Consider the following 24,549-nt stretch of genomic DNA (forward strand, 5'->3'; position numbering starts at 1 on the left):
TGGTTGGGGACCACTGTTATATAGCACTTTTTCCAGACACTCAAAGTCGCTTTCAAATTTTGTGTAGTATTCATTATTCATTGGTAAGCAGGTATTGTGGGCCTTCCTGCTTACCAGTGCCCACTCTTGTCTGATCTCTGAAGCTAAGCAGGGCCATGCCTGGTTAGCGCTTGGATGGGAGACCGCTGGGAATACCAGGTGTCACAGTGGGGCAGCGGTGGCTCTTGTCGAAACGGTCTTTGTCTCCTCAGAAACGACACTTCCACCTTGACATAATGAATGTTATGTGGTGGTTGGAGGGGGAGATGGCACAGACTGACAGCCTCACTTTAGACAGGGCAGCTGTGTCTATGGAAGAAACTTAAAGCGTTGAATGTGGGGAACTAATGAATAAAGCAGTGTTGAGCACTTGAGCTCAACGGTGACAGCCAGCCCAGGTTCTAGAAGTAAAAGTTCCATTCATTTTTCCCATAGACTTAAAAAAAGAAAAGAAAACAAGTATATTAATATTAGGAGTTCGAAGGCATCGTGGAGGCTAACCAGCTACATGCTAACTAATATCCATAACGCAGCTGTTTTAAGTCTAAAAAGGCAGTTTAAAATGCAACTTTGCGATTTATAAAGTTTCAGAAACAGCTTTTACATAAAATATAGTTGTCATTAGTTACCGCAGAGCTGATTATCCCCGAGCAAGCTTTTGAACTTTTAATATATATTTTTTTTTCAGGAAGTCCATTGGAAAAATGAATGAGAATTTTAGTTCCGAAACCAGAGGGTGGGCGGTCACTGTTGAGGTCCATAGATTGTATCCTTTATTTGTGATGGAATTGCTTAACAACGTTGACGTGCAGCCACTTTTGTCGGACAAGCCTAGATTCACATCCCTCATATCCTTATAAACTCAACGCCCCTGACCTCTCACCTCTCATCTCTGCCTCTTTAACATCCATCACCACCGAACGCACTTGTCTTTGGTTCCTCCATGTCTGTCTAGCTCCCACTGTCTCCACTCAATGTTCTCAGTAGGTAGTATAAGTAGTAGAAGTAATTACCAGCTGGATGAGCCCTGAACCTGTCCATAGATCAATACGTTTACACGCATACCAGGACAACTGTATAACTCGCCAGTTCAATTTAAACCAGTTCATGAAAATGCATAGAAGCCCGGGAACTACAATCGAAGCGTCGTAGTTTGAATCTCAATGAGCTCTGTTAATAAATCTACAGTCACTTCCAACATTGACTCGCACGTGTTGTTTGTTTTTAAAGCGCTACGTGAAAGTGAAAGCAAAAACTACTGGTGCGTCAATGTGCAAGTGCTATACGCTAGTCATTTTTATTAGCGATTATAACTGCAAACTTTGTGTTTTTTGGGGGATAATTCTACTTCAGAGTTATTTGTCAGTGGCATAAATTAGTTTCAGTGTTATCTTTTATCGTCTATATTTTCTTACGCAATATATCGAACTGCGAAATATGCTATCGTGACATTCCTACTCTCGCCACTCCTCTGTTCTCAGGAAGTGGACGTAATTAGCAGCAGATGAGCCCCAAGTCTGTCCATAGACCGCGGCGCGTCCTCACCTGTGTCAATACTACGACAGTTTAATAGTGTGTCCGTCGCCGCCGCAGTAAATGTTAATCACTTACACAGACGCTTTAAACGGACGCTCTGATATACTGTCTGTTTTATTTAGTTGTCAAAAGACCGCACTGCAGGACTGGAATGACCTTTGTAAATTTAGCGTGGGAGAGTTGGAAAGTGGCATTTGGTTAAGGTCATTTTTGATTAATACGTTCGAGAATTCAACTTAATACTTTTAGGTCAGGGGCAGATTTTGTTCGATTCTGATATAGACAGATTTTTACTGTGTTTAGTTTGTTAGTTTGAAGTGATGAAATAAAAGTGTGGTTGCCTCTGTTTGACTAAGCTGCAGGAAGTAGATAAGATTTAAGGTTAAGATACGCTCTGTTGTCCCCCATAGAGAGATTTGTCCTCTGCATTTGACCCATCCTTCAATGCCTCTCGGGGCAACCTGTCAGGAGCAGCAGGAAGACCCATGTCCAGATCTTGAGTTTCTTGGTCAGGACTGGATTTTATGGGAGAAACTAGCCCCTAAGCCACCATGCTGGCCTCCAATCTGTCATGGCCAAAAATAAAGACATGTTAATTAAAAAAAACAAACAACATAATCTAACCAACATTAAATTTATTCACAAAAGGATAAAAAAAATAACTTAAGGCTACTTTAGACCTGGTCACAGTATATGGTGATCTATTTATTCTGTTAGATAATTGGAGTGAATGTACACAGTAGTCCCTCATTTACCGCGTGGGGTTACTTTCTAAAAATAAACCACAATAGGCGAAGTAGTCGGCTTTAGTTTTTACAGTTATTGTGTATGTTTTAAGGCTGTAAAACCCCTCACCACACACTTTATACACTTTTCTCAGACAGGCGTTAACATTTTCTCACATTTCTCTCTTGTTTAATTCATTAATAATGACTCACGTGTATTTTACAGTTCCTCTTCGTCCTGGCGCCGCTCCGCTGTAGTGTCGATCAAACATTTATGTAAATTTGACAAGCTGAACGCATTCTGTACTGTACAGGAGACACGGCACAGAGGAGACTGATTGACAATGGTCTACAGTCTCTTAGCCAATCAGGACGCAGAACACAATGCACGTTCATACGCTGTAAAAAAAAGCATTCAAAATTGCATTAAAAAATCTGCGAAACAGCGAGACCACGAAAGGTAAACCACCATACAGCGAGGGACCACTGTATATGTATTTTTAATCATAAGACTATATTTTTTTATTATCATACAATTGTATAACTTGAAACAAAAATGTGATAATGTTACAGTAAGTGCACATGTTGATTATTTCTACCTGTGCCGATCGTTTAGAATCAACCAGTAGCAACCAGGTTTAGGATAATAAAATAACTCAAAGAAAATGAACTCCATCACAAGAGTAACTAATGGCTGATGAGCTCTGCCTATATTTTTCGTCCCATTTTGATTATTTTACCCAAATTATGCCATTTAATATTTTTTTTACCACAAACCTTTAAGAGAGCCTAGTAGTCACGTTCTGTGCAGTTATTTCTTAGCACTTAAATGTTCAAATAATGCTTTTGTGTGTATTCTATAATAGATCAGCCAAAATATATATCAGTCTGTGCTGGAGATTTAAGGCCGATTGAGGACAAATCACTTGTGTTTTCTATTGCTTTACCGATCGTTATTGTAGCACAACCCTGTAAACCCGAAGTGCACTATAAGATAGCATAAACCTTAAAAACATCTGAGAAAAATACTGCAGTAAAAATGAGTTTGTGACAGAGAGGGCTGCACCACTTGACACCAGCTGTCAGAAAAGTGAAGGATTGATCACATGTCATTTGTGTTGCCTCTTTCACGTCTCCTGGATCGCAACACTTCGACTCCAGGAGAAAGTTCAGTTCAAGTCGCGGTGCTGGGCGAGAACAAAAGCTAAAAAGAATACAGTTTTGAGGGCGGAAAAGTTGCAACGTGACAGACACACTGCAAAAAATAAAATCCTGCCAAGTTAAAATGACTAGAATTAAAAAAATCTTATCTTGAGTTGAGTAAATTTGCAAAAGTCAAATCGTCTACCAATAAAACAAGCCTTAGGGAAATACATGTACTCTGAACTTGAACTTAAAGCGCACCTATTTGGCAAAATTGACTAGAGCTTTTAAATACGCAGTTGTTTCACCTCCTCATTTAATCTGTAGAAGTTGTATTTAGAGTGATTCATGCATATTTGAGTAATCTTTATTCTCCTGAATTCAAGACATTTTTGCTCCGGTTTACCCCTGTTTTCACTGCCACTGCTCTCTACTTACTTCTTTCTTCCATTTCATTTGGTGATGCGTGTGGGATTTGGCAACATTGCATGTCATTTTGGTACAATTTTTTAAAAAGCACCGTAATTTTCTAACGCAGATGTCAGCGCACTTGTTTTTTTTTAATTAAACATCCTATATTACACAAAACTGACTTATGTGAGCATTAAGTGATGTTGTAATGTCGTTACCTCATCAAAAACAGACCTGGAGTTGTGTTTTGTTTCATTCACACATGTTTGAGTAACACTTTATTATTAGACTGTCTGTATCTCCAAACCTCAAAATTCTCTGTTCCACCTCGTGATGTCATGTCGCCGTAGTTTTCAAGTTAATGACTACTTTTTAAATTTTGCTCTGTAGATATTGGTAGTTCCAGGGCTGAAATTATCCAAATGATTCTAGTGAAGGTGTGGATCACTTCCTGTGTTGTCCCATGACATCACAAAGTGGAGTGTTTTCCAGTGGAGAAAAGAAAAGTTTGTGAATGAAACAAAGCACAACTCAAGAAATAATAACATAGATCAGAAAATAGCGCAAGATTGCCCTTTTAACTCACTTTAGATCAATCAAATTAAAAGTCCAAATGATAACATAATGATCCATGGGACATAGATTATAACTATATAACAGACACAATCAAGACAGAAAGATTTGTTCCACTGGTAGATGATTTTATTTGTCTGAAGTATCTGAACTTACCTATATATTGTTTTTTGCAGTGCTGAGCTCACCTGTCCTCAAAAGGCAGACGCTTCATTGACATTTGTCTAGAAAACTCCGTTGGGACCACCTCGGGCTTTGATACAGCGTCAGTGCAGTGTGGGGCTTGTCAGAGTGATAGAGGAGAAGACAAGAGAGGAGCGGATGAGGAGAGGGGGGGATGAGGAGGAGGAGGAGGAGGAAGAGGAGGAGGAGGAGGGCAGGAGAGGACAGGCTAAAAAATAGACGGATAACATGAACTCACCAGAAGATAAAAGAGATACACTATACAAAAATGTCTCGCTTTGTTACTCTGCCACTTGCTTGTCTTCATGGAAAATGTATTTCTTAAACTAGATAGTTCCCCAGTTTGCTTTCAAACTTAAATATCTCAAGCTACAGGGACAAGCTACAGGTCAGATCTGTGGAGCGTGTACAGATTCTTACACTAAGAATGAATGTTTTTAAGGTGTTTTTGAGAAATAAGAAGGGCACATAACAGATTGCAGACAATTTACATAGTTTGGCTGTGAAGTTTCTTAATTATCTCCATGGAGAGCAGGACAAGTTGCAGGTCAGATCTGTGGAGAGGTGACCGCACAGTCAGGAGTATTTTTGTGGAATAAAACATCAGAACAACTGGAAAAAGTGCGAGGTGGATTATAGTTTAGGTCAATACTGTAACTTTCCAGGCAAAACAATAACATCTTCATGGAAACAAGCAGCTTATGTAATTTGTTTTAATTTTTTCTTTATCAGGGGAATCTTGTTGAACGACATGCATAAACTATGAAGCAATTTATGTCTGAAACTGCTTGATCATGCATCTCAGTTGGTGTTCGTCCTCTAAAATTGGTGACTCAATCCCAACTCCCGCTGTTGTTGTGTCCTCGGACAAGACACTTAACTCCCCTTGTCCCTAGTGTCTGCGGACAGTAGTGTATGAATGTGTGTGTGAATGTGTGTGTGAATGGGTGAGTGGTCCCTTGATGTAAAGCTCTTTGTGCCTTCAAAATCGAAAAGCCCTGTGTATAAATCTGATCATGTATCACTTAAACAAGCCAAATAATCAAGATTAAGTTCTGAAATCAAGTCATTTTAATGGTCATAGTTGTTTTGCGGTTGAGAAAAAAACTATATATCACGTCCTTTAAATTTCACCTTTTGGTCGACAGCTTGGATTATGTTGATTCATATTTAAGTGACACAAAGTCGTTTCCGCTAAAAACACTATTTTTGAAGAATCTGCTTGTCTAACTTAATGCCTCCCGATGCTGTTTACGCTGTGATTTTTCTAAGGCAATGGGACAAAATCACATTTGCTCTGGCCGCCTGTTTTAAATGGCCCCAAGTCTAAGTGAACGTAGTCTCTGAGTGATAGAAGACTCCTCCATCTGTGTCTCTGCCCTCAGCTCTGTTCTTACGTACAAAGACACTCACTATGCTTACATATGCGGCAGGAAAACTGGATAACTGGCCTACCCCAATTTAAACCGATGTACCAAAGTGCATGTAAACCCGAGATGTTGTGAATGGAATCTCAAGAACACATCTGATAAAGCCGATACGTACTGTGATACCTACTGCATTGTAACCACCAATTTACATCAAGTGTACGCTAGAAGAGACGTTCAACTGCACTGGGTAAGAAAACAGCCAGGCAAATATTTGACATGTTTGGACGTGTACTTACTTGTTTTAAATCAGCAGCAGCGACAAAATATAGCCTCACCACCGAGCACGTTGTTTTGTTTTGGTTTGCGATCTTAAAGTGAAAGGGAAAACTGCCAGAGCTTCAATGTTGCCTATATTTACACTCCAGAGAGGAAATAACTTGTGAGCAGGTTTAAAAATCAAATGCTTAACGTAAATGCGATGCCACTTATCCGTCTATCTCTCGTTTTTATTAGTAATTATAGCTGCAAAGTATTAGTTCTAAGGTAAAATTGCGAGACACCTCTGAACGCCTCATGGCAAACAGTCACATTTTTATATAGCGCTTTTCCACCTTCAAGGCACTCAAAGGAACCACTCACCCATTCGCGCACACATTCATACACCGGAGTACGCAGACACTGGGGGGCGAGGTGGATTAAGTCTCTTGCCCAAGGATACAACGCCAGTCTTCGTCTTCGTTTGTGACTCCACCGTTTCGTCTGACGCTTTACCGATGACGTTTGTAAGTCGAGATCTCTACCAGCTGAGCTTCTGTCAACCCCTCATCGCCCCCTTTCGCACTTATTTGGATCTTTGACCTACATGTAGACCGGGACAAGAGAGGTCTGACGGGTTCGAGGTCAAAGACGATTTGAATTCGGTTCAGCACTGTCCTTATGTATTCAGACAATGGTTCTAGCGTGACTATGCAGCGCGCAGATGAAGCTAGCTCACCTTTCAGGAATGTTATTAAGAAGGTGAGCCCGGCCGTCCTTTTAAGCTATTATGTTAAATTCGAGATACTTGACAGAAAAGTGGCATATGCTTTGGTTCATTGACAAACATTCGATTAACTTTGCGTCTTTAGTGGCTGTTGGAGGATATTGGAAGTGAAGTTTCCCTCATTTGACTCAAGAACAAATACGTTACAGGTCATGTCCCGTTCTCAAACAGCGACAGAAGGAGGAAGTTCAAATTGACTATTAGCCACAAGCACACCTCGCATCTACCTCACAAACACTTTTTCCTCATCTTAAAGGCGCCGTACCTGATTTTACCCATCTTAAAAACATGAAAAACTGACCTAGTTCAATGGTTTGCAGTGGTCCAAGTTATTCCTCACTTAATTTATGCGTTCAGAACATCCAAATTATTCACTGCAATGAATTTATAAGTGTTTTTTCAAATATCTGTACTGGAACAAGACAAATCTCCCTCAAATATGTGGGGAAAAACAGTACAGTTCCTTTAATTGTTTACGTGCATTAATTAAATATTCCCTTTTTACAACTTTCTGAATGAGAAGTAAGTGAAGTTTCCAATCCAATCCAACTTTATTTGTATAGCACATTTTATTGACACAATAGTTTCCAGTGCTGCACATAATAGCAATGTAAAACTCACATTTAGCTCTAAAAGTCAGTGGAAAAAACAAACAGCAGAAAGGCCAACAAACCCAATGTATCCCTCAGCATCGCAAAAAAATACCAGGAAATGTGTTTAATTCCTACAGTGTGAAAATTCTTATCTTTTCGACATGAAAATAGAAGTTTAACCATAGGCACCATTTAATCCAATTATAATTAAATAGTTCAAATAGTGAATGATCAGCTTGGGTCTTTTTAATGGGGAGGGCTACAGTAAAAGCAGTGGTTTGGAGATAAAATATAATAAAAAGACTGCACTTACATGGCAAATCCAGAATAACATCTCTCTGTATTTTTTATTCATATTGATATCTGTCTGATCCCCACGTCCTCCGTTGGCGCCTCAAGCTCGGTCAAATGTGATCGTCCAATCAGATTTGTTTTTTTTTTCCACTGACACATGTGAAACGAAAGAGCTCATTGGTCACCTGCAATTTACAAATAAAAGCTAATTTATTTCACCTCAGATTAACAGAATTTAGTGCCCCCTGTGATATTTTTTCCAATGATCGATGTACCATGCTTGTCCCTGATTGGCTAATCCACCTGTCAATCACGGCCATTTGAAAACGGGGAGATTCTTCGGAGATCAGACACATCTTAAAGTATTAAAGTACATGAAGTATTGAACAAGTGTGTATTCTGGATCCCAGGCAAATATCAACTCGCCATTTATCCTAAAACCTACTTCCACGTTGTTGATTGATAAAAATGGTTAATAATGCAGCAGAAATCACACAGTTGTCACATTTATGCTCAGATTGCTGCATTTACAATATCATCTCTAGAACAAGATTTTTTATACATATTTCTAACTAACTTTTTTTTTTTTTTTAATCATTATTATTTTCAACTCTAGACAGACAAATATTTTCCACTGGAGATCTCAACAAAACAGCAAAAGAAAGTATATTAAATAGTTAAAAATAAAATAAAAAAAGTCAAAGTAATAATAAGAATAATCATATTGAAAATAGGGATAGTAGGGGAAAAAACAAAACATTTCCAACATTTCTGTCTTTGCCGCTTCCAGTTAATAAGGGCCGTCTTCTTCACGGAAATAAAGGCCAATCCAATTAATTCATAGTATTTTTGAATCCACATTTTTAACCTTTTTCCTATCAGACTTACAAGTTCACATTCACTGTAGTTTCTGACACATTTCAAATAGAATATGTTATACTTCGAGGAATGTAACAGCCCGGGCCTTAGTGGCTTTATATTCCTCTATAAAACCACTTAACATGTTGTATTTAGGATTAAGGGGATTTGGACAAAGTGAGAGTACGTATTTAGTCACTGGCACGAGTCTATAATTAGCAAGGAATTGTGAATTATTAAGATCAGTATGTCCTGCTGTCTGAAATTCTGTGCTCTAGAAAGTAAAATCCAATGTAGAGCTGCGAGTTTAATCACAATCGAATCAAAAACAAAATTTGAATGGACTCAATTGGCAAGTCACAAAGGCTGTGTTTTTAAGTACCATAATTTCCTCCTCAAATAACAAAATGTCCTGAATTACTCTGCCTAAAAACTGCTAACTCTGTAGTGTAGATCTGTACAAACTGTTAATAGCCCATATTTGTCACAGTTGGATATTTTTCCCCCCAAATCATTTAGCCAATGGTTTTATTTAGTAGTGCCTTACATTTTTATTCATTCAGTTGTTAGTCGCATGTGCCTTGGGGCAGATTGACAGAAGTGTGGCAGTCCTGAAGAGCAGAGGAAGGGTGGGGTCTATAAGAAACAAAGGTATCCATATTTCAAACTCCATCTCTGCAGCCAGGTGTTTGTAATCAGAAATACCTGCTGTAATTTCGTGATGTTACCTTACACGCGGTTTAGTAGTGAAAACGTGGATTTAGTGTTTAGTTCCGCTTAAAATAAACCTCAACCAATAACTCAATCAGACTGACACATTATTATAGGCGAGGTGAAGTGCTTTGCTGCTACAGACTTAGAGGGGATTGAACCACTAATAGAAATCAGCTGCTAATGTGTCTGCCTTGTAGCTGTAGTAAACTAAAGTAAAGGTTGCTGGTAATGACTGGCTCTGCGGCTGAAGTTTTTACAGATAAGGTCAGTGTTTACGGTTGGTGTTTGTGCTGGATGTGTGTAGTGCTCTAAGGTACGAGAATTATGGCGTGACTGTGAATGCACCTCCATATCTTCTTGTTGACAGATCTTCTCAAAATCTATTGTCTCTTGTTTAGGGTTTGGCCAAAAGCAAGACTGAATCCTATCTTATTACTGTATATATACGATAATGTGATATTTAAGACGCTGTGCCGGATTTTTACTGTCTTAAAAATGTGAAAAACAACTAGCAACATTTGCAATGGTCCAAAGTTATGCCTTACATACCTTATCGAATCCGAATTATTGACCACAATGAGTTTATAAGCAACTCTCACAGGCCAGAGTGGAGTTTTACTGCGACGATAAAGCTAATATGTTCAATTTAGAATATTTAGATATATAAGGTATATGTCTTCCTGCTCCTGTCAGCAGCACTTCACGTGAGACACGTTGTTCCAAGAGGCACAATTGTTGTTTCTCATTTTGTTTTTACATTCAGGACAAATGTTGCTGTGTTCAGGCACTTAAATAGTTTTTGCAAATCATTATTCAAATGTTTTATCAAAATGATTACAATGTCCACATATGAGGACATTCCTTTTACAGCTCAGAAAGTACATAATGTAAAATGAAAATGTTTTGTATTTACGCTCATCAGGTCTCAATCAGCCTAAAAACAAAGAGAAATCAATTATCAGTGTCTGCTTACATCTACACCACACGAGTGTACACAGCTACATATGGATAAATAGGACAGTTCAGTTAAAGAGCACACAGGTTGAATCTTCTGTCCGTGTACAAAAGTGACACTCATTCCTATTGATTTACTTCTTGGTAAATGGCCCACAAATATAAATGAACTTTTTATTGACTTTTTTCTGTTCTTCAGGAGTAGTTGAGTACCAGTGCTACCTGAGTGTGTTTGAATTATGGAAAAATGCTAAAGGTGCCCTATGTAACCTTTTCATTGTAGTGAGTTTGTCAGCTGCTGGTGTCCACATAGATGTTATTACTGGAATGTTGAATGAATGAACGAATTAAACCTCTACAGAGACAAGTAGGTGATATTAGCAGGCGACATTAGAGGTCTGTGAAGAGGGACGAGAGTTAGAATGCAGTTTTTCAAGGTGTTTTTCACCAATAAGAACACTTTTAACTGAATATGTGCCAGATAGATAAGTTTAACACCATGTGGAACATTCCAGGCAAAGCAATAACATCCATAGAGACAAGCAGGTGATGGAAGCACAACCAGAAAAGTTACATAGTGCATCTTTGAATTAAAAATATAATTTGAAAGATTGCGCATGTTTAAGTAATACAGAGTGCAACATATATTTTCTCCATTAGGTTTAGTTAAAAGCTGCTAACTTTTGATGCTTTTGATTTATTTATTTTTGTCAGTATAAAACGTAATATTGGTGTAGTCTTAAGCCAATTAGTTTTGTGATTTATGTTTTAATAATAAGATTCTGTACAAATTTTAAACACATCCAGAAGAATCAACAAAAGGACTGAAAAATAAACTGACAAACTAATACAAGAATCACATTTCAGAACATGTTTGTACAGATCTAAACAACAGGGTTAGCTGTTTTTATGCAGAATAAGATTTTGTTGTTTGTGGAGGAAATTATGATACTTAAAAAATTGCAGCCTTTGCGATTTGCTAATTGCGTTTATTCAAATTGCGGTCATGTTGCAGTCCTAGTTGGCAGGAACCTATCTCCAGATCATGAGCTAGGCTTGGTCAGGGCTACTTTAGCTGTAGAAGTTGCCTTTTTGTTGCCTGTTTTGGTTGCTGTGAGGTATTAATTTTCCTCAAAATATCCACTTTATAAATAAAAAATACATCTCAATTAAATAGCCATATTAGTAAATGGATTTCGTTCCACCATTGTTCAGCCCCTCTCCACAGTTCATAATAAATGTCTTGGACAAAATGGTATTCGGTGTAATGAGCTTCTTATCTGCGCTCACTTTTGGTTTATTTGCAGATTTCAGCGGCTTTGTGCTGAGTTCGGCCGTGTTTTTATTTCTAAACCACCGGTTAGAAACTGAGAACAATGAATATTATTTACAAAGGATAATAACAGTAATAGTCTTGCTTGCACTCTGCACACACGCAGCCAATCAATATAAGCAATAACCCAAACGGCCTGGAACACAGTGCGCAAACAAAAACAAGTTGTCTATAAGCCTTGCTAAATCGCCTACAGCACGGTGGCTGGGTGGCTAGCCTTTTGCCTTCTCACCTCATGCCAAGAAAGTTCTGGGTTGGCTCCCGGATCTTTCTGTATGGAGTTTGCATGTTCTCCTTGTGTCTGGTTCATCCATCAACTCAAAACAGAAGAAGACTGTGTGCTTGTGTCTGTTCTGTAGTTATAACCTATGACACCTGCAGATCTGTATGTTAAAATGTGCACATTTTAAATCTCATAATTCATCAAAAAAGGACTTAACAAAAGAAACATGTCCGCCGACTTCCGCGTTAGAAAACCGTGGTGCCCAATGGGAGCTGACATCGCCGTAAACGTCATCATAACAAAGAGCTGTGTAGCTGTCAACCCCTCCTATGGATACATGCAGATCACACCAGCGAGTAGCAGATAAAAAATTTTTCATTTGTTCCAAAAAAAAAACTACGCATATCTTCAATTAAGAAAATAAAATTGGAGAACGAAGTAATTAGGTCACAGTGAGTCTATGCCGGTGAAGGTGAAAATGGAGATAGATCAATATGGCGTCTTGAAAATAAGTGATTAAAGATTGATCAAACATGCACAAATTGCTCCTAATACAACTTAGAGAGGGTAAATGAGAAGGGAAAACAACTATAACATGGTTAAAAGCTCTGAAAAGTCTTTAAATCCCCCAGCTAACGTAGTCCTGACCAAGTCTAGCTCAAGATCTGAAGATGGGTCCCACTGCTTCTCACAGGTTGCCCCAGTGGGTTTGAAGGATGGATCAAATACGGAGGGCAAATTTCCCTATGGGGAAGAAAAAGGCTAACCTAACCTTTAACTTTCTTCTTAAGGCCTGGATCATTTTTTTTATATACAGAATTCCATTTTGCACCTTTTGGACCATTTCAAGGAGCGTTAAAATTTCAAAAAACAATCAGATAAGAACTGATAAACTGTTAGAACATGTTTGTAGTCATCTTAACATGTGTTTTGGCAGGATTTGTACATAACAAGGGATATTTTGTTTGCAGAAATCTTAGTGTAGCTGTTTTTTCCAAGTTTGATTCTATTGTGATTCATTTTGCTGCTCTCGTTGGCATGTAAACAGGTACTTTATGGAAGGCAGTAGCTTACCCATTCTTTCCATCTCCCGTCCATATTGGCCCATAATATTAATGCATAACTTCAGGGAGGGACGTTTGAATCGCTTATATATCTGATATCTGTGTATTCCTGTATAAAACTCTCTGGAGTAAAAAACAACCGATCCCTGTGGCTGCCTGTGGATTGAATATTTTCCGTTTGAGTCCACTCCCGGTAACATTAGATCTGCTTCTTCTCCAGGGAGACCAGTCGACCCTCTAGTCTGCTGGCCGCTGAGGGGAGCTCGGGGCCGGCTGTGGGGAGAGAAGACGAGCCTCTAGCCGTGGGAATGGAGAGTCTGCCTCTGAGACTGATGCAGCAGGACTGTACTGCTGTCAAAACACTACTGCTCCGACTCAAGCGCACGCTGCAAGAGGTAAGAACGCACTTGACTTTTGGTTAAGGGTAATGTTTAAATCTTGCCTGGCAAATTCAGAATGATATCTCTGTATTTTTTATGCAGATGATCAGTCTGGTCCTCACGTCCTCCGTCGCCTTTCAAGCTCGGTCAAATGTGATCGTGTAATCAGAATTTTTTTTTTCAATGACATGAAACGAAGAAGCGTGTGTGCCCCCAATTGGCTAATCCACCTGTCAGTCACTCCTATTTGAAAACGAGGATGCTTAAATCCAGTTGTTTAAACCTAAAAGGGCTCTCTGCAGTTCAGTGAGCGAATTCTGGAGGTTCTGAGCTTTCACATGAGGTCTGTCCATATACTGAGAATTAGAAAAACTTGTGTGTCGTCTATCTGAAGGTTAAGGCTCTGGCAACACAGGTTCAATTTTGATTTCTATACCTGCAATATCGGAAAAATCTTTTAGTTGTTCTTCAAAAATGTAAACTCCAGGTCATATAAGTATGAAACACATTGGTTAAAACCCCAAATATCTGGGGATAGTTGATAATCAGAGTAAATAAGTGTGTTTCAGGAAGGTAAGAGTATATTTAATTATAAAAGATGATATTTGAAACTCAACTTTAACCTATTTACATTAACAATATTTGACAAGTCCCTTGACACTGTGCTAAATAATAAATCATCACTATATTTTATGTTGAACTTTTTGCTATGCTTTCCTGTTTAAATGTGTAACAATAGAGCAAATATTAAAGAGCCATTCATTTCTTTACATTGAATTGACTCACTACAGTCTCCTTGAAATTACATTCAAACTAAGCCGGCTACTTTTCATGAGGAATACAATGAAAGTCATATAGCTAGCCATGCTGATACTTCTAATTCTTAACATATTTGTACTGATTTGCACACTGCATGATTTGAAAAGCTTTTTTTGCATTAACATACCAAAGAGGAACATTCTACAAATTCCAAGACTGGACCCAAAGAGCATCCATTAGCGCTGTCTGCTGGCTGTTTTCTTGTAATCTGCATGAGTGTACGACCTCCTCAAATACAGGGGCATTCTCCCTCCCACGCACACACACACACACACACACACACACACCCCCACACACCCACCCACACACACACATGCTTGCACACACATACGCATAAACACACATGAGCGCACAAAAAGGTGTCTAAATGTACCGAGAGCTCCATTAGTGCCTCTAAACTCAGATCAAAGCTGGACCTGTATTACAGCACTGAGTGAGCGAGCGGTGCGGCGTTCCCTTTGTCTCTGGTTTTCGTAGATGGCAAAAACTGAATATCTACATGCGTAAAATGAAGAAAGACTCAGCATGATGATCAGACAGCGAAAGCGTTTGAATATCTTTCCAAAGTGATGCTGGCTTTGGTTCTTATAGGATTATAATTGGAGATGTTTGTCTTGTTTTTGGCCTTTCGCCTGTAGGATCACATAGGTCTCATTGACGTTCTCAAGCAGAATGACACAAAGGAATTTTCTGCCAAGTTTCAATCATTTAAGTCTAAGTAATTGTTTTTCTGTCCTTAGAGTTGATATATTTGACTGCCATAGGGATACCAGGAGGATGTTTATGATCCTTTAGGCAAATGGTTGCATAATATGGCATTAAACTTATCTATTTCCATGGAGACAAATGACAGCAACAAGCCAAGATACTGGTCAGATCTGTGGAGAGAGTGAACCCCACTCACTGTAAGCATGTTTTTCAATAAGCAATAAAAAGACTTGTAACTGAACAAATACAAGATTGATACGTTTAATGCCATACAGTGGAATGTTCCAGGAAAAGTAACATCTCCATGAAGACAACCAGATGGTGGAACTTGGGTACTTTTATCTTAGATATTGATTTTTGCACCACATTGTGAAAGAAAGTAGTGAGTGAGAGGGAATTATCTAAAGAATTGTTATACATTTTTGGTATTTATATTTTAAAAAGGCAGATAAATCTCATGGTTCACAAGTTTAATCTTTCTTTATGTAAATACACTGTTTCATGTAGTACTTTTTCTGCATAAATAGTTGTTTTTGCATGAACTCCCCCTGCAGGTGTCGTCTTCTGAGTGCAGTTTGGGTCTGATACATAAAGATATGTAAGAGCTTTTGCCGTGCCCCCTTTTTAGTTAACGAATCGATCGACAGGACAGGTCTTCAGTCCTACAAGACGCAGGCAGACAGTGGTAGAAACACAACCTGAATATGTAATAGGATAGTTTCGAGCCTTTTTACTTTGTTTTGTGTCATTAACTTGCACATTTGGCTCAGCCTGTTCTTCGAGCGCTAGTGATCCATAATGTAGTGCGGGCCAACAGGGTGACTCTGCATGTGTGTCCACTTTGCATTTTATTTCTGTGACCTTCTGCTATTGAGCTGTGCACTCCGGGTCTTTCCCTTTCTTCTCATACATCAGTAATATCACAGACGCATAACCGGAGTCGGGAGAAGGAAAGAGGAGATCGAAATGTTACTTGGTAATATATGAAAATGAAAATGTTGAACTGAATAAGAAACAGTGAAGATTTCAAAGCACCAAACTCTTTATTTATGCTGTCACTTGATAAATATAAAGTACAACGGACGTCACCAACTACACTGACTGTAAGGGCGATTAAAACATGCTCAGATACATGTTGCTATATTAAAGGTGAACAAAAATAACCTTGAAAAAGCTGCAGTCCTAATGTCGGCAGGCTCCATCTCCACAGATCTGACCTGGCCTGGTGGCGTCACCTGTCTAGATTTCACAAAATTGACTCTTGGGAGCTTTAAGACATGTCATAATCCTCCTCAAAAAACACCTGATGATGTCACGAAGTTGTAGTTTTCAAGTTAACAGCGAGAGATTGGCAACTCCAGGGCTGAAATATCCAAATGATTATAGTTAAGTTGTACAGAGTTTAAAAATACAGCGGAGGTGGAGCAAAGTGTTTTCTGTTTGAGAGAACTCAGTCTAAATATGTGTGTGTTAAACATGTGTGAATGAAACAAAACACAACTCCAGGTCTGTTTGTGATGAGGAAACAACATTATAACATAGATCAGAAAGTAGAGTAAAATGGGCCCTTTGAATGACAAACTATGGAACTTTCCTTATCTGAGATGCAGAATCCACACTTCTTCAAAACCTGTGACTCTCGGTGAATCTCCCCGACACCAGATGGGCATGATTGACCTTTAAGTTATATAAAAATGAATACCAAATGAAGGTGTAGTATGCGTAATATCTATGAACGTAGCGGTGCTCTTTGTAACTTGAAGGATCTGCCATCTGCTTGTCTCCATGGAGATGTCTTTACTTTTTTTATATGTTCCACAGTATGACATTTAACTTGTCTATCTCCTTGCACATGAGTAGGGGCTGCCACCAGTCCAAGTTACAGGTCAGATCTGCGAAGAGGACGACCCTACTTATTATAAATGTTTTCCAAGGTATTTCTGAACAATTAAAACACCTGTAATTGAATAAATGCAAGACTGATACTTTTAATGCTATGCTGTGGAGCATTTCAGACAAAACGACAACATGTTTATGGTGACAAGCTGGCGACGTACCTTCCACCAGAAAAGTTACACAGTGCTCCTTTAACCAAAACAATATCCCTATAAGTAAGCACGTTTTAACAGCTATGAGTTCCCCATTTACACTTGATTTATTTCCCTCGAGTCATTGCTTGTGTTGGTCACTCTAAAACTTTCTTAGCACCAGTGTCCGTGTGTATTAATGATCCCGAACATGGTAATCTACATTTGTCACTGTCAGAGGAGAGATCCAAGCAGAACCGCGCCCGCCTCATTTGTCACCGCTTATATTCACAATCGTGGCGACCATGTTTGTGCTGTACCCACACGTACAGAGTTGGCTAACTTGCGTCGCTATCCATTCTCCTTCCTCTGGGCTAGCTTGTTGACTTATAGCTTATTCTCGCGGCCCCAGACCCATCACTTTTCGCGGAGTAGCATTGTTGAAGGCGTGATTTCAGGCCGTAATTGCATATGGTTAAATGTGGTTTGTTATTGCATTTGAGAAAGTGCGATTCGTCTTGTTGGGAGTTCATATCTCAGCAACTTTTTGGCAAGTAGTTTTACAGAGTCCAATCATGGGCTTGTTAGGAAGAGTAAACGAGGAATTATGCAAGTGTCTGTGTAGATTTAGAGGCAGTGGCTACGTTCACATGCACACCAAAAAGCTGATTGTTACCTGATTTCTGGAGTAATCAGTTTGGAAATATCATGTAAATAGTTATATCAGTTCATTCAAGTAAATTCAATCTTTATTATGAACATAGAATATCTGGTTCATAGTGAATAGTACAAAAGATAAATAAGGATTACATTGCACCTTTATAATGTATAGAGACGCGGACGCCATTGTCTCCATGTCTTAGAGGTGAATCTGACAGCGGTTGACTGATCAGATTATCCAAATTCATGGCTCTACACAGAAATGAATAAATGCAGTATCTAATCATGACAGTCGTTACGCAGGTGAGGTGTGCGACATACAAGGGTGAGCAGAAATCTTTGAAAAGTGCAATTTTTACATCGCTCGATCACATGTGGAGCGTATGGGCAGCATATTGGCCTGGACATAGAGTTTACACTGTTGCATGCACACGTCTCTGTAGTTCCACACAGAAACAAGACAGGATATCTGATGTGAGTAATCTGATTTCTCTCTGATTATTCACTCTTGTGCAGGTGTTGACAAGGAAAATTATGCAAAAAAGGCAAACTAATGAGGCAACGACAAAACTGACACTGAAAATGTTAAAGATTAAACGAGTTATTTTAAAATTCATTGTACTTCTTCCAAATACAACAGTACCTCTAAATAAATGGTAGGGCACTTTGGCTGAGTGGCTACGAATAGCGCCTCAGAGCAAGACGGTAAAATGGTAAATGGTCACATTTTTATACAGCGCTCGAAGCACTTTACATCAAGGAACCACTCACCCTTTCATAGACCAATGTATGCAGACACGGGGGACGAGGTGGATTAGGTGTCTTGCCCAAGGACACAATAATAGCAGTCATCTGTGGGAGCTGGAATAGCACCACCAACCTGTGGGTCAGTGGATCTGAGCGAACTACCGATGATGTTTATGTCGCTTCGGATCAGTGCATCTGACACTCTTTGTGGACAGACATGTTTCCTTTCCTTAACACTAACACTTAACTACTTCATTTTATACCTTGCTTTTCTACTTTAAAGACACTCGAAGCATTTACATCAAGGAACCACTCACCCATTAACACACACACACACAAATTATACACACAAATACACACAGAGAGACACCCACCATACACACACACACACAGATACTGACTCTTACTGCTATCACTCCAAAGCTTCCGTCTGCCATTGTCATGTTGAAAATAGCCGTGCTGCTAGTTTGACTTTCATTAATACTGACTGTTGCCAGCAGAGGGCAGCAGAGACACCTCCCAGTGCAATAGACCGAGTCAAACTAAATGTGTACCGTTAAAGTACTTGTCCTTAGTCCCGAGTGTCCTCTTTTATCATTTTTATGACTTGGATAAATCTCTCGACATGCTTTGTGCAAAGTTTTCAAAAACAACCTTTTAAAAGTCTTCACACGGGTTTTAGCATTCACTGTCTCTCACTTTTTATTAGCAGCAAAGCACTCACTGATATTATTATTTCTCCCAAAAAGCCTTCGACTGAGCTTTTAAACAAACAAAAAGCCATTATTTCACACTAGCACTGGCATTTGGAGACATACATCAGATCAGCTTGTGTTTGCCTGAGAAGTCTGAGTGCATACAGATTTTGACAGACGCATCAATGAGAGTGAAATTTTCCTGTAAACATGCATTCTTATCGTGCGCGGGATCGACTCTCCACAGATTTGGCCCGTAACTTGACGTGGTGGTGCCGATCTGCTTGTTTCCATGGAGATAGTATAGTTTACCGTTATACTGTGGAACATTCCAGGTAAAACAACATCATAGGACTCTGAAACTAAAGGACTTTTAATTGAGATTTGGATTCAGTGAGTCTGACGTCACCCATCGAGGCTAGAGCAGTTACGGGGCGAGTTTGGACCTGAGTTCTATATTTGGAATTCGACCGCAATTACCATAGCAACCAAAGAGCCAATTTTGAGTGAGGCAGTTGAAGGAAACGCCCCTTCCCGTCAGCACTGCTGGTTTAGCGGGGAGCGGGTCCTTAGCAACACAGTTTTTCAATAGAAATGCTTATTTGGACCACAGGGGCTAGCAGGTTAGCTATGTCCATTTATATTTACAATCATTGGAGCAAACAGAAGACTTGGTGGATTGTTTAAGTTTAGGACATATTAATTAGACAAAATAAAATTCTATCAAAAATGTAAGTAGTCACTCCATGATGAGAAACAGTTTGCGGACTCTCCACCAGAAAAGTTATGTAATGCACCTTTAACTAATACTTGAAGGTGATTATTGGGGCGTACCAGACCTCAAACACTGCTTTCTTTTCTTATTCCATTCATCATCCTTAGAAGCTTAGCTTGTGGGAAGTGCTAGTCATTAAATCCAGGGCTGTCAGCACCTTCGGCCATGTTTAAATCTGAAAGGGTTTTTACTCAAGCACATCTAATTGTTGGGACTCTTACATGCAAAGGCCTATGGGACAGGGTGACCTTAAAGAGAATATCGTGGTAGTGCTGTTGCTTATTTTGGGCACAGGTATATTTGGACATTATTTCGGAAACAATAACATTTAACAAGAACGAAAAGGTGTACGCTGAAGCTAAAAGTGCATATGACAAAAAAACATGTAAAGAAAAGTGCAAAAATACAGGAAGTGTTATTTATCATTTATTTGTGTTGGTCTAATTACAACTAGAATGGAGTTAAGACACAAGCGTAAGTAATTTAGATTTATGAAATGTATCTTTTTGTGATCCCTCTTTTCAGGGTTCCTTCTGTCCTTCTGTACATCTGACAAAAGTCTACAGAAGGAAACTAGCCTCTTTTATACAGCTGTACTGTTGGTCAAAATGCACTGTTCTAGTTATAAATAAATACATTAAATTAATAACTACTTTTGAGCCTTGCAAACATTATGGTTGCTAAGTAACAGTTATGGAATTACTTCTAATGGTATGGACATGATTATGGTCACATTTTTATATACTGCTTTTCCACCGTTTAGGCACTCAAAACTCTTTACAGCAAGAAACCACTCACCCATTAACACATATATATCCATAAACCAGTGTACGCAGACTAGGGCTGAGGAGGGTTTACTGTCTTGGCCAAAGACACAACGACAGCATTTATCTTTGGGAGCTGGAATCGCACCACCAACCTTCGGAAACTTTGACTCAGTGAACAAAGGCAAGGCAAGGTCATTTGTATAGCACAATTCGTACACAAAGTAATACAAAGTGCTTTACAGATTAAGAAGGACATTAAAATCACAAGACAACAAATCAAAACATAGTCACAAATAATAATCAGAAAATTACCATTAAAAAAGAAGAGAGCAGAATAAAACCTTTCAGTCATATGCACAGCTAAACAGAACCGTTTTGAGCCTGGATTTAAACATTGTCAAAGTAGAGGCCTGTCTCACATTTTCAGGAAGATTGTTCCAGGTTTTAGCTGCATAAAACTGAAACACTGATTCTCCATGTTTAGTCCTGACTCTGGGCTCCAGCAGGAGGCCGGTCCCTGAAGTCCTCAGAGTGTGAGATGGTTCATGTGGCACTAACATGTTGGAGATGTACTTTAGAGCTAGGCCTTAGAGAGACTTGTTCACAAGCAGAGCTGCTTAAAGTCTATTCTCTGAGCCACAGGAGCCAGTGCAGAGACCTGAGCACAGGGCGCATGTGCTCGTATTTCCTGGTTCTAGTCAGGACCCGAGCAGCAGTGTTCTGGATGTACTGCATTTGTCTTAAGGCTCGTTTGCAGAGGCCAGTGAGCAGGACCTTACAGTAGTCTAACCTACTGGAGATAAATGTATGGATAAGTCTCTCTGAGTCTGGTTTTAGATTAGATTTTTAGCCGGATTTGAAGGTTTGAAACAAAGTTGTTTTGCATCCACACACTGATCTGTTGGATGCAGTGACAGAGTGAATCCACTGGTCCATATTCACCTGCTGCAGTGAGACATAGATCTTAGTGTCATCTGCACAGTTGTGGGAGGACACATTGCTGTGCAGTAACTGGCCTAATGGCAACATGTACAGATTGAACAACAGGGGGCCCAGGGGCACTCAGGGGCAATCCAAACACTTTACTGTTGCCACGCAGAAAGTAAAATTATAACCTACACCAACACTGTTTAAATAAATGTTATGTTCACTGCGTTTTACTAAAATGAGGTAGTGTAACCTGTCATATTCGGTTTAAAGACAACATGAGGGTGAGCACTGAGAGGAGTTGTGTTTCTTTACATGGGGTGAGGCATTGATCACCATCGACACATGGAGGGCCTGATGCCACAGTACACCTATAATTCTGATTGGAAGGTATAACGCCATAAAGGTCGGCCAACTTTGTGCTGACAGATTATTGGCTTGGGGTCTTTGTCACGGTGCCCACAACATGACCAAGCTATGTCAGTTTTCACTTATGCAGCACAATTGTGTAGATGGAGTGAATTAGCTTTGTTTTGGATCAATGAGTTTGTATTAGGGTTGTCAAGTTCCATATCCAGATACTATTGGATGTTAAAACTAATATCGAAACTGTAGATAATCATTTGAAAATGTATTGATATTGAGAAAAATCACTTAACCAGCACAAATGTTTACCTTTTCTGAATAGTTTTAGAATTGGCTTGATGTCAGAACTAGTACATATGGATTTCTTGCAAATTATTTCTTTTTGATTTGAATGATTTGTGAGGACCTTCCCCATTCTAAAAATACATTTGGGTTTGAATTGTGTTATTGCGTTAACAATTGTTGCCATGCCAAATCCTTCAAATCAGGAAGAATGCCTGACAAATAAGTGTTTTTATTAAAATGTGTGGTATCAAGCCTTTTTTTGGTACTTTCATTTTATTTTTTTGCTTGTAGTGTAATGGTGAACCGGTCCAGTAACAAGGCGGTATTGTGGTTTTGAGGCCGGCTATTCAGACATGATACCAGGAAGAACCCTAACAAACCAAAACAAACACAGTGATGCCAAGAACACTGCTTTTGGATCCAGATTATTTTGGGAAAAAAAGGAACAGCAGGAACCACTTTGTGAATTTGTGGATGGGAAAGACGTCTCTGTTGGATCTGGTTATAGTTGATGTATCTGCTCACTCTGCTCCATCAGTTTAAAGTATTAAACTGACTTCTGCTTTTCCCGAAAGATTTCAATGAGCCATTCCAGATTGATCATGTGTAGAACTCCACTCAGAGCGGCTCACATCAGTCTGGCTTCTGCAGGTTTGCTGTTTGCTTATATTGACAGATGATGCGCGCTACAAAAGTGACTACTGGTATCTCTAGATGGATGATGGAAGGGATTTACCATCCTTTTCTAGTCAGTTGTTGTTACACAGAGATGGAGAGAGACATAGAAATCAAACAACAATATTTTTAGGCTGATATATTGGGCCAGTTTTGACTATTGTGCAGTACTTTTTTAGCATGTATGGTCCTTTATCACACAAAATGGACTCTTGTGAGCTTTGGGCCATCTTCTAATGCTGTTACCTCCTGAAAAACACACCTGGAGCTGCGTTTTGCTTCATTCACACATGTTTGAGTAATCCTTTATTTTTGTCTGTCTACATCTCCAAAGCTTGAAATGCTCTGTTCCACCTTGTGATGTCACGAAGTAACAGTTTTCAGGTTAACAGCTACATTTTACGTTTAGTTCAGTAGAAATGAGCAATTCCAGGGCTGAAATTATCCGACTGATTCTAGTGAAGGTGTATGGAGTTTAAAAACATAGTGGAGCACTTCCTGTATTAACACATGACATCACAAGGTGTAACAGTTTTCAGTTCGAGAACTCAGCCAAAATGTGCAGGGTTTGTGTGTTGTGAATGAAACAAAACACAACTCCAGGTGTGTTTGTGATGAGGAAACAAAAAAATTATAAGCAAATATAAAAAGATGAGAAAATAGAGTAATATAGGCCCTTTAAAGTGTACTTTATGTGTACGCTTTAAGCAGCAGGTCACCCCGCCGACAACATATTGACCCTCGCTGGCGATTTAAGGCCGTTCAGCCCAATATATCAGTCAATGTATGTACTGTAAGAGTAGCGGTATCCTTTGAGTTAACATGTTCTCCATGTGTCTTCCTGGGTTTCCTCAGGGCGCTCTGGCTTCCTCCATCAACCCAAAGCACATACAACAGGTCAAATCCTCCAGGTAAGGTAGTCCTGACCAAGAGTAGCTCAAGATCTGGAGATGGGTCCCCTGGTGCAGCAGCTTTGAGCCTTTAATTGCGCGATAATCAGTGTGAGGTGTGTGTTACCATGCTAGTTTTAGTTAGACATACTGTTGCACCAGCGCTTATATTATGCTATATAATTCCGACCTCTGCAAACCATTTAAAGACAGTAAAAATCCGTTACAGAGACTCTAAGGACGCCTCCTGTGTACCATTCCCCAGTACTAACATATGTACTCATTCACTGATTCTCTCTTTTCCATCTGCCTGACACTGTTAGCCCAGCTCGCCCTGCCTGTGTGAACTGTCATGTCTTTCTGCTGCATTATGTAAATAACCGTAGCCTTCACTAAAGACACGGTGCCCTCCTCCCCCGCTGCTCCATCTGTCGGCGCTTTCACAGGTGACCTCCAGAGGGCGCTGCTCCTCTGAAGGTTTGTGCTTACGTTCGTGCATTGATATGTGCTGGATTTATGCCCGGCTCTGTTCTGTTAGCGTAGGACCCCCTCTGGCTCCTCCTTTTGGGGCCATTAGACACCTGTGCGCAGAGAGGCGGTGTGGACACAGCTGGCGCCCAGCCGCTCTGAGCTTTCACAAGACAAATAGGTGGAAGTACGTCTTGGTTAGCGTTATACAGTGACTTTCAGAACATCAGTGTTAAAGGAGCTGTACCTGATTTTTATGGTCTAAAAACATGAGCAACAGAGCTAGTTCATTTTAATAGTGATTT

At 39.5% G+C, this 24,549-nt stretch overlaps 1 protein-coding gene across 1 annotated transcript in view; it reads left to right on the forward strand.

Moving 5' to 3' along the window:
- ccser1 (coiled-coil serine-rich protein 1) overlaps positions 1 to 24,549 on the forward strand; it is a 219,496-nt gene that overhangs the window by 37,347 nt on the left and 157,600 nt on the right. Inside the window, exon 10 of the mRNA XM_055223972.1 lies at positions 13,276 to 13,450. Within this exon, the coding sequence (XP_055079947.1) occupies positions 13,276 to 13,450 (175 nt within the window). The remainder of the gene's footprint in view (positions 1 to 13,275; positions 13,451 to 24,549) is intronic.

Source organism: Periophthalmus magnuspinnatus, chromosome 9 (assembly GCF_009829125.3).
Source record: "Periophthalmus magnuspinnatus isolate fPerMag1 chromosome 9, fPerMag1.2.pri, whole genome shotgun sequence".
Taxonomy (NCBI): domain Eukaryota; kingdom Metazoa; phylum Chordata; class Actinopteri; order Gobiiformes; family Gobiidae; genus Periophthalmus; species Periophthalmus magnuspinnatus.